The sequence below is a fragment of the Vombatus ursinus genome, unplaced genomic scaffold, assembly GCF_900497805.2.
Source record: "Vombatus ursinus unplaced genomic scaffold, bare-nosed wombat genome assembly UNPS02014768.1, whole genome shotgun sequence".
In the NCBI taxonomy this organism is placed as follows: domain Eukaryota; kingdom Metazoa; phylum Chordata; class Mammalia; order Diprotodontia; family Vombatidae; genus Vombatus; species Vombatus ursinus.
Genome location: NW_020954546.1, coordinates 35,893,052 through 35,903,752, shown reverse-complemented (window position 1 = coordinate 35,903,752; position 10,701 = coordinate 35,893,052). Strand labels below are relative to the sequence as shown.

At 49.9% G+C, this 10,701-nt stretch overlaps 1 protein-coding gene across 2 annotated transcripts in view; it reads left to right on the top strand.

Moving 5' to 3' along the window:
* Nucleotides 1-3,950: 3,950 nt before the first annotated feature.
* The window catches only part of LOC114043227 (ADAMTS-like protein 4), an 11,708-nt gene continuing 4,957 nt past the window's right edge, over nt 3,951-10,701 (top strand). The window contains exons 1-9 of one of the 2 annotated variants that reach the window (XM_027862280.1): nt 3,951-4,045; nt 6,049-6,146; nt 6,538-6,635; nt 6,942-6,999; nt 7,205-7,539; nt 7,757-8,471; nt 8,864-8,966; nt 9,986-10,122; nt 10,454-10,658. In XM_027862280.1, the coding sequence (XP_027718081.1) occupies nt 6,616-6,635; nt 6,942-6,999; nt 7,205-7,539; nt 7,757-8,471; nt 8,864-8,966; nt 9,986-10,122; nt 10,454-10,658 (1,573 nt within the window). In that variant the 5' untranslated portion in view covers nt 3,951-4,045; nt 6,049-6,146; nt 6,538-6,615. Of the gene's footprint in view, nt 4,046-6,048; nt 6,147-6,537; nt 7,000-7,204; nt 7,540-7,756; nt 8,472-8,863; nt 8,967-9,985; nt 10,123-10,453; nt 10,659-10,701 lie in introns of those variants that run through there. The other variant, XM_027862279.1, reaches the window with a different exon arrangement.

Below are 10,701 nucleotides of genomic sequence, written 5' to 3'. Positions count from 1 at the left end.
GATTAAGTTGAACTTTCTGAAAATCAAAGGAAGTTTCATTTGCACATATACCTATTAAACAGTTCTATCACCACTTATTTGGATTAACATAAAGTCAACTCAAGAGGTACCCTGTTCCTTTTCTCCCTCATCTATACTAGAAGACGTTCTAGTTTGGCAGTTCTTACCTGGGGATCTGTAAAGTTTTTTTTTTAATATTTTGAAACTTTCTATATAATTGGTTTCCTTTGTAATCCTATGTATTTTATTTTATGCATTTAAAAACATGATCCTGAGAAGAGATCCATAGACTTCACCAGAATATCAGAGGGATCTATAACACAAAAGAGACCAAGAATCCTCATTTTAGATGAAGATATACCTAATCCATTATTTCTTTTTTTAAAATAATTTATTTATTTTTAGTTTTCAACAATCACTTCCATAAGATTTCAAGTTTTAAATTTTCACCCCCTCCCTCTCCTCCCCCCTCCCCAAGATGGCGTGCAATCTGATCTAGGCTCTACTTATACATTCATATTAAGCATATTTTCCCATTAGTCACGACGTAAAGAAGAATTAGAACTAATGGGAGGAACCACAAGAATGACGAAACAAAAAAAAAGAGAGAGCAAAGAGTATGCTTCAATCTGCATTCAGACTCCATAGTTCTATCTCTGGATGTGGATATCATTTTTCCATTATTTCTTAGGTTTATTTTTCCCTGAGATAAGATCCACAAATCTAACCTCAGTGCAGAGTAGTACTCTAAAGGTTGTTACTATTCAGAAATCCTACCCTTGTCATCTATAGTGAAATTTATAGGCCCCTTAACATTTGAACATTTTTAAGTTTAAAATATTATTCCTCTCCCTCACTTCCAGACAATTTAAAATAATTCAGTCACACAATTAATTTTCCCTCTTCCTAGCTTCCCCTTCCTACCCATCAGTCCCTATGATTTAACTTGAGGGGCCCTGAAAAGCTCCCTGGCTCATAGAGATCTCCCCATTGGCCTATCAAGATGCTTGACATTTCACTGTTAAAACTGAATTAGCTTATCTCTAAGATCCCTTCCAGTTCTAAGATGTTATGATTTTAAAATAGTTCTTTGGGACAAGACTAGTATTCCTTGTTAAAACAGTAATAATCCTTAGAGAATATTAATCTACCCGCTATCTGAACACCTTTAAGATGGCTACTTTCTCAAAAAACTCTTGTTTATCAAGTAATTAACTTACCTTGGAAAAGAGAGTTTGCAAGATCCAAAGGAAATAGGATGACTGTATGTTCTCAGACTAGTTATTTTTTAATTCTTTGGCCTGAGGGCCTAATCTGTAAAATGGGAAGGTTGAACTAGATGCTCCTTAAAGTCCCTTTCAGTTCAAAATTCAATGGACAGAAGACAAAAGTTTTGTTGGAGGTAGGAGGCCAAGGTACAGGATCCCTGGGTACAGCAGGGCTAAATGTGGCACTTCCATGTTGTATCAGGGGCACCCTGGCCCTGGGCACTTGGAGGAAGCAACAAAGCAAGGGAGAAAACTGTACAGGAAAAGTAAGTATGACAGTAAACAGGAAAGTTTTGTCAAGCCTATTACCCAGTTCAAGTGAACAAATATTCATTAATATCTCTAAGTGCATTGTCATAAGTGACAGAGGGAATATTTTGAAAGTAAATGACATTGTTCCTGCCTCTGAAGAATTTACCACCTTATTAGGAAGATAATGAAATTGAACATTTACTAAGGCCTAACATGTGCAATATAAATCTCTATATCAATCATAGCTCCAGTTGATATCCCTCTAGGCAGAGCACTGTGCTAGGCTCCAGAAAGGATGGATAGAAACAAGCATTTATTAAGCACCTGTGTGCTAGGCACTGAGTTAAGCACTTTACAGTAGCATCTCATTTAATCTTCACAACAAATTGGGAGGTAAGTCCCCATTTTACAATTGAGGAAACTGAGGCAGGCAAAGGTTAAGTGACTTGCCCAGGATCACACAGCTAGTATCTGAGGTCAAATTTGAACTCAGGTTTTTCTGACTCTAGGCCTAACATTTTATTCACTGAACCACCTAGTTCCCTACTGGGGAGACTGAGGCTGGTAGATTGCTTGAGCTCTGGAGTTCTGAGCTAAAAAAGGGCTCAAGTTGATTGGGCATTTGCACTATGGGTGGGCCCCTGGTAGCAGGGTGCAACCATACTGCCTAAAGAGGGTGAAGTAGTCCAGATTGGAAAGAGAGTAGGTCAAGGCTTCCATACCCATCAGCACAGCCCTCTCTCACTTAAATCCAATTCACCTGGAAGTCATGATATCACCTTCCTGATGGCATTGTCCTCTTCTAGAAGGACAGACAAACAACAACAGTAATTAAGCAGGGCCAAGGAGTGGCCAGTGCACTTCCAATCAGGGATGGGGAGATCTAGTCTCCTCTCCCCCCCAAAAATTGGGTAAAATTTTAATGGCTATCAATGGAAGAAGATATTTCATGTAAAAGAAATGGTGTTGCCTAGGACATAACTGAGACGGTAAATTTTAAAAGTAGTTTAGTTTGGGGGCACAATGGGTAGAGCATCGGCCCTGAAGTCAAGAGGACCTGAGTTCAAATCCAGCCTCAGACCAAACACTTGACACTTATTAATTGTGTGACCCTGGGCAAGTCACTTAACCCCAACTGCCTAAAAAAAAAAGTAGTTTAGTTTGACAGGGCTGTGACACAAAATGGATGCTAGAACGGTGACCTCCCGCTATAGATACAAAATATACAGTCAGTGGAACATTTAAATACAATAATTAATATATTCCGATGTGGCTTTATGGGTTTCAAAGCATTTCTGCAAAGCATCTTAACACAGATATTGAGTTTTAAGGATTATGGAATCACAGATTTAGAAGTGGCAGGGACCTAAGAGGTCAGAGAATCCTACTCCTTCATTTTACAGAAGAAAATTGCTGAGCACTGCGATGGGCAATGGTGGGAGTGGGGAGATACAAACTATAGAAGACGCATCAGAGAGGAATGGAGCTGGTCAGGAAAAGGGGAGAGAAAGGGGGAAGATGGGAAGAGGGGAGAAGAAGGGAAGGGGAGAAGAGGGAAGGGGAGAGAAGTAGGAGGGAGAGGGCAAAGGGAAGGGAAGGACTGTTTCAAGTGCTGGTGAGAGTGGAGAGATACAAAGTATAGAGGAGGAAGAGGAATGGGGAGGAGGGGAGGGGAGGGGAGGGGAGGGGAGGGGGAGAGGAGGAGAGGAGACGGGAGGAGGAAGAGGAGACGGGAGGAGGAGAGGAGAGAGTCCCAGCCGTCACAGAGCTTACAGTCCTAAAGGGAAACAAACTAACCACCCAACACAGCATCCCACCATGAGCCTCATGTGGGGCTCACACCACACCCCTTCGGCCTCCCCACGCACACGCTGATAGGAGCTACACCAGGGCCGCAGGCTCCAGCCCAGGTGCGCAGCTGTCCAAAACTATCACTCCCTAGGTTCCCCACCATTACCATGGTGCCTCTCCCGGGCTGGAGGGCCGCCCTCCTGGGGCTATGGGCTGCCGGTGCCCGGGGCTGTGGGCAGCTGCAGCACCTAAGGGGAGGCGGGGACCTGAGGCCCGTCCCGTCTACCCTTAAAAAGGAAGTTGGGGAGGGTCCCACCATTCCAGACAGTGGCGAGGCGCCTCAGAGCATCGCCCTTTTCAGAGCCGTCTGAAGGGGCCTGACCACCTGGGCGGGCTCCCCGCCCACGCTCTCTCCAGTCCTGGGGACCCCGTGTGGGGGGTTCGGGCTTGGGGGCTGGAGACTCGCCCAGGCACCCGGACTCTTTCGCAGCCGGGGCACCCCAGCTGGGACCTGCTGGCTGGGGCGGCCGAGCAGGATCTGGTGGGGCGGGACCCCACGCGGGAGGGACGGACGGACAGACGGAGGGAGGGGCCTCGGACGGGGGCGGGGCCCGGGCTGGAGGCGCCAGTGACCAGGAGCCCGGCTCAGGGGCCGAGCAGGAGCGGCTGGAGAGGAGTGGAGCGGTTCTCGGACGGGGAGCCGGAGAGCTGAGGGACCACGGAGCTGCGCGCAGGTACGACCCCCGCTGCCCCCAGCCCGCACCCTCGGGAATCCGAGCACCCCGCAGCCGCCCCACCCCCGAGCTGGGCTCTGGAGCCTCACTCCTCATCGAACTCTTTCGGGGGACCCCCACCTCCTCCGGGCAGAGGAATCCCACTCCTCCCCATCTGTGGTCGGATTCAGCGTCCCCACCGTAATACGCGCACAGCGCCTTTTCTTTCCATCCTCATTCCAGTCAGGGACAATTCTGTTTTCCCCAAATCTGGCTTACCAGGTCCCATTTGGAACTCTGGCTCAGAGAAACTGCTGGGGTGGGGGGGACGGGAAGGAATGCAGGTGGATGGCAATTTCAGACCTCCGAGGGTGGGAGACACAGCTGGCACCCTGGATAACAGTTAAGACTACAACGTGAAGGGAAAAGGGAGCAAAAGGGGAAGGATATTCAAGAAAATTGTACTTTAAAATGCTCCTTCCCCCCACTCCCATCAACACATTTTCCATCCCAGCATCTCCAAAAAACCCTAGGAGGAAGTACAAGGGTGAAAGGGTTATTCTTCTCCAAGTTTCTGGTTTGCTCTTTGATCTCCACCAGACTGGGGAGGGGGTGTGGCCATAAACAGCTCAGGTCAGTTTGGGATGGTCAGATAGCAGTGTTCATTCTGTAATCAGGGAAACTTCTTCTGACCTCTGCTAACCCCCAGGTTGGGCAGATAGGTACCAAGTGACTAGGGTGGCCAGGACTGAGGGGAATAAAGAGTGTTTGACAGGAGTACAGACTGCCTCTATATCTGTCTGTGTCTCTCCCAGCAAGGGGGGGGAGAGGTATCGGCCCCCTGCCCAGCTGTGTTGGGGAGGGTGGGGCCGGGGACTTTTCCAGAGAGGGAGCCAGGCCTGGCCCAAGCCCCAGGAGCTCACGTCACCCCCACCCCCTGGCCCCCACTTCTCTTGGGAACAGCCAGAGCCAAATCGAGCTAGCAATGGGATTATGTGTGCTAAGTAGAGACCTGGGGAGTCATAAGCATAGACCTGGGGTGGCAGGGGAAAAGACACCAAGAGATCTGGGGGAGAGATAGAGAAATGGGAAGCAGACCATTCTTCCTCCAACTGGAAGGCAGTTAGGTTCTCATCTCTTTTCTGCCTCAAGGTAAGGGCTTTTTTCTCCTTAAGTGAGCAAAGGGCTAGAAGCAGAGAAATGGACATTTATGTGAAAGTATGAAACCCTCTCTCATCCACCCTGCCTGGAACCCCACCATGGCCCCCTGCCCCATAGGCGTTGTTGCTGACCTCAGCAGGGCCAACCCAACCCCTGGGGAAAGGAGGAAGGGGCTGCCAGGCCCCAGGCAGAGATGACCCCAGCCAGTTCTGGTCTGACCAGTCAGTTCCCTCCCCCACATTTTCAAGTCAATGGGGAATTGTGGGGAGGAACAGTGAGGATGAGCACAGACCCTTTTTATGCACCTCCATCCAAAATCGTTCTTTTTCATTCTTTCCCTAACCCCATGGTTGGCCCATCTCCGTCTTGGTCCCTTGGACTCCTCTCCCGGGTGCTTCTTAGCTCCAACAGAAACAACTTTTTTTTTTCCTGGAAAGTAGAACAGAGAACAGGGGTGGGGGCCCAGGGCTCAGGGCCTAGGCAAAGGAGGGAGGTAGGGAGCAAGAAGGAGGAGTAGCAGATCTTAGGCTTCACCAGGGCTCAGAGTTTAAAGCTCTTGTTCATCTAAACAGGATCAGGACTAGATTTTAGGTAGGACTTCCTTACTTTCGAAAAAAGGGGAGGCAAAGGCTCTTTGCAGCTCGGGATTTCTCATTGCAGCACCTAGCACATTATTACAGTTGGACAAATTGATGAGTGACTGAGCCTAGACAAGAGCTCCTTCTGGATTGCTTGGGCCACTGGTTCCTATCCAGCTGGAGAAATCTGCTACTGCTACTTAAATCTTCCTCCAGTTTAGTTGATTTACAGTTTGAACTGGAGACAAGAAAAAGACAAGAGCTTTCTTATCTTTGGACCTGTAGGCCGAAGGGAAAACTGAACCAAAGGATATGAAAGTGGGAGAGCCCCTGAGAAGAGAGAACCCCTGTGGCGTGTGTTCCCTCTCTTGGTACCTACTGAGGTAGGTATTTAGAATGTGCACTGGAAGCAAGAGGAATCCTGATGGGCAGAGCTTGGTGCTTGAGCTGGGATAGAAATACCAGAAACCAGGGATTAGGAAAGGGAGATTAATCGGGGTATTGAGGGATTTGGTAGGGGGCAGTGGGGAGAAGGGCAGTGGGGAAAAGTGGGATATTGGGGGTAAACTCCTTTAACTGTAAGCTACTCCAAGGGGAAAAAAGAAGACAGCAGTCCTGATCTCTCAAAACAGGGACAGAGAAGAGGAGGGGGCATTAGGATGTGTTATGTCCTAATTTCTGCCCTCAACCTTGAGCGTTTTTATTGAGGGGACATAAGCCCTCCAGTTGTCCAGGGAAGAGTCGGAGTAACCTTTATTCCTGCGTTCTTTTCAGGTCTTTTTTCATGTCCTAAGCCCTCCAGAGTAGTGCGTTATCTCTAGACTCACACGACTGGGGAGATTAAGGGGAACAATGGAGAAATGGATAAGCAGGTAAGAGGTGAAAAAGGGAAGGGGGAAGGAGATCTCTCCCTGGGAGGTACAGGAGAAGAAAGCAGGAAGGATGGGTGAGTAACCCCTTCTGTTTTCTGGCAAGCCACAAGACCAGATGTAGGGGGCCTGATGTACCGGCTGTCCCAGAAGTCTTAGTGCAGTCTGAAGCTTTCATGAAGCCTAAGTTTCAATAGATGTTAAAGCTTCAAACTGCACTAAGACTTCTGGGACAGCCTGTACAAGAAAGATGGTGACCTCAGTTCTAGCTACTGACTTTGATTACCTACTCTGCCTCTGGCTCCTCAGACTAAGACCACCTCTTATGCTGCTCCTGCTCCTTCCTCAACTCAGCCTAGACCAGAAGGTCAGTGAAGGGGTTTGTCTGCTCTCCAGCCTTTCTAGAACCCTGGCTCCCAAAGAATTTCCTGGAGTCCTTTGCTCACCCCATATCTCTTTCCTTCCTCATGGAATCCCCCAGGCTCTTCTCTGTTTGATGCCCCAGTCTTTCCACCCCATTCCTATGCAGGTTACTGCAGTCCCTCCTTGATCTCTCTTTTTCTCCCAAACAGGTGTCCCCTCTCCACTCACAACAAACCCAACCTGAGGAAAGTAAAATCCCTGAGGGCGTCTGGGGTTCCTGGGGCCCGTGGGCTCTTTGCTCCCAGCCCTGTGGGCTTGGGGTCCAACGCCGGAGCCGAACCTGCCAGTCATCCACATTCGTCCTCCAAACCGGGCTGCCTCTACCACCCAGGCCACCTCGACATCCAGAACCCTTGCCTGCTCGATCCCGGAATGCCAGACCCCAAACCCCGAGGGAGACCTTCCCCCTCTACAAGCCAGAACCAAGGGGGAGGAGTGGGCCTCCAGGACAAGAGGAAGCTCAAGAGACCTCGGCCTCAAGGAGGTAAGGGAAATGAGGTGAGAACTGGAGGGGATATAGCTCACTGGGCAGATGAGCTTTGCAATGGTATAGGTGAGCCTTAGAGCAAGAGGAAACTAGAAACAGGAATAGGAAATGAGGTTGATTATGAGAGTGAGGAACAGAAGAGAGTAGTTCAAGATGTTAGTTACGTGGGAGAAGTGGGCAGAACCGTACCTCTGTAACCGTACCAACTTCCCAGGTCACGGGTTCGAGATCCCATCAAGCCAGGAATGTTTGGCTATGGGAGAGTTCCCTTTGCTCTGCCACTGCATCGGAACCGGAGGCACCCACACGGACGGCCCCAAACAGAATTCCCCAGTGACGAGGCTTCTCAAACTCTGTTTCCAGAGGCAGAGCCCCTCCAAGACTCTAAAACAGAAGATTTCCAAGCAGACCAACCTGTTAGCACTCAGCTCCCCCAAACCCAGATCTCTTCTACAGTGCTGCCCCCCCAGGAAGACCTTTACAGCCCCCAGAATCGTGGGACAGAAGCGCCTTCTAATACCAAGTCTCTGGGGACACAGACACCCCCAAAGACAACCAACCCCAAAGCAAAGTCCACCCCCACCGCATCCCCCAGAACAGGCAATTCCCTTAATCAGGTCCACCCACAGAGATCACATCATTCCCAACAAGTGGGACCGGAATGGAGAAGATCCCCCCATCCCTCCTCTTCTGCCCCCCGAGCCCGGGGCCAGGGCCGAGGACAAGGTCATCAGAGAAGGAGAGAGCAGTGGGCACCCAGAAGTGCCCATCAACAGGTTGTTGAAACCCCGCCTCACCATTCAGAGAATTGGCTGCCTTTACTTAGCTCTGGCCCCAACTCGGGTCCCCTCTGGAGCCTTTTTGCTCCCAGTGCCTCAGCCCTAAACTGTCCCGGAGAGAATGAGCAACTGAGAGCCTGTATCCGGAAGGTGAGCCCTGCCTTGATCCCAGGATCTAGGCCTCCAGGCGCCTTCCTAATTTGTTTGCATAGAAACCAAAGCTGTGCTCCAGTCATTTGAGGGAAACTGTCCCAGCCCCGAGTGAGGGATGTGACTGGGATCTAAGGTCCCAGTCTATCTTGTCTAGTATTGGGGGTAGAAAACTCTCGTGTCTGAGCCCCAGCTCCCTCCTTTGCATGCCTCTGTTTTCTCAGCCCTGTCCCTGGATCTTTGTCGGAAGACCAAAGGGCATGCTGTCCTAGTTTCTGATTCCTTCCCCCCTCCCCCGCCTGCAGATCGCCCCCTCTATCCCAAGACCTGACTGCTACCCTCCCATTGTTTTTTGCTTAGCCTTGACGATTCTGTGTTTCCCCCACCCTCAGCCATGCCCCCCTGAACAGCCAGACCCACGGGCTCTGCAGTGCGCTGCCTTTGATCCTCAGGAATTTATGGGCCGCCTCTACCAGTGGGAGCCCTTCACAGAGGGTGAGCACTGAAACCCAGGACCCCAAGACTGGGGAGGCTGCACATTGGCCCCTTTCTACCCCTGAACATCTTCGGTTTATGCTTATTTTCTCAACTACATCTCCTGCCTCGGCTATCCCCTTCTCTTCTTTAGTTTTTCTCTTTGAGGGATTCTATGCCTATGTGGGAAGAGTCCCCTTCCCTACAGGATGGGGAAAGGGGATACCCTTTCACTGAATTCCTCAGTTTCCGCCTTTCCCTCCCCATCAGGCAGTCTGTGCTGTTTACTTAGCCTGAGTGGCTGGGGGAGTGTGGGGGCAGGAGGGGAGGTGGGGTATATATAGATGGCTCTTTGTATTTCAGAGGTCCCTGCCAGGACTTAGGAGGAAAGGAGGGAGAGGGTGGGTGGGTGGGGGTGTGTGTGTGTGTGTTTTTTAGGGGAAGCTAGGTCTGTATGATGCCTAAACTTCTTGAAAAAGTCAAAGCAACTAGAAAATGATGGAATCATGCTGACAGGAAATATCCCCCTACAACTGAATGGTTTTCACTGTCACCTCTGGCTAGGTCAGCTGTGTCCAGAGGTGGAGTAGATGTAACCTGAGAGAGCAGGCATGGCAGGGGGAATCTCAGCAGGTCAGGGCTTGCTTTGTAGACCCCAAATGTCCTCAGGTGACCTCAGCTGCCCTCAACATTTCGTTTGAGTGTTTCTAAAAAGTCCAAATTTATTTCTAGGCTTATTTGACTGTAAGTAAAGCCAAGTGCTCGAGATATGACCTCAAATGACCGTGATTAATCTCAGGTGACCACCCCTCTCCGAAGCTCCCTTATCGGTCCCTCTGACCTAATTCCTTGACAAACTTTAAATGATTCTCCAGAATTCAGAATTGCTTTCTTTTTAGCTAGTTTCTTTGATCCATACTGACGTAGGTATAGCCTTCATAGATTCTTAGCTAACTTAGGCAAACCCCTTATTGACCCCCATGACGAGTCTATCGGATATGTCTCCCCAAATGATGTTTCCCTTCATCCTACACCCCCAGTCCAAGGTTCCCAACGCTGTGAGCTGAACTGCCGACCTCGTGGCTTCCGATTCTACGTCCGTCACACAGAGAAGGTCCAAGATGGCACTCCCTGCCAGCCTGGAGCCCCAGACATCTGTGTGGCTGGACGGTGCCTGGTGAGAAGCTGATAGCCAGAGTCTGGGGTGGGTTTTAAGGACAGCCCGAGGTCCTAACTAGCACCATACATACCTGTTCGCTGGCGAAATCTGACGCTACAGAGAGAAAGGTTGTGGGTAGAGCTAGAGAGATGAGAATCCCAAAGAGAAGGGTTTCATTTTCACGGGAGACAGAAGAACTACAAAAGATAAGGTTCCCATATGTACTGTGGTGAAGGCTGGAATGCAGAGAACCATTGGGTTCTCAGCGGGATTGACTGGGGAGTATGTGTGTGCATGTGGGGGGGGGTCTCCCCCAGTGACTCACCTGTGTATCTCCTTCCCTTCTCAGAGCCCTGGCTGTGATGGCATCCTTGGCTCTGGCAGACGCCCAGATGGTTGTGGTGTCTGTGGGGGAGATAATTCCACTTGCCACTTTGTTTCGGGGAACTTCACAGACCGAGGGGGTCTTCTGGGCTATCATAAGATCCTGCTAATCCCAGCTGGGGCCTCTCAGTTACAAATTGCTCAGTTTCGACCCAGCTCCAACTATCTTGGTGAGAATTCTTCACACACACACACACACACACACACACACAC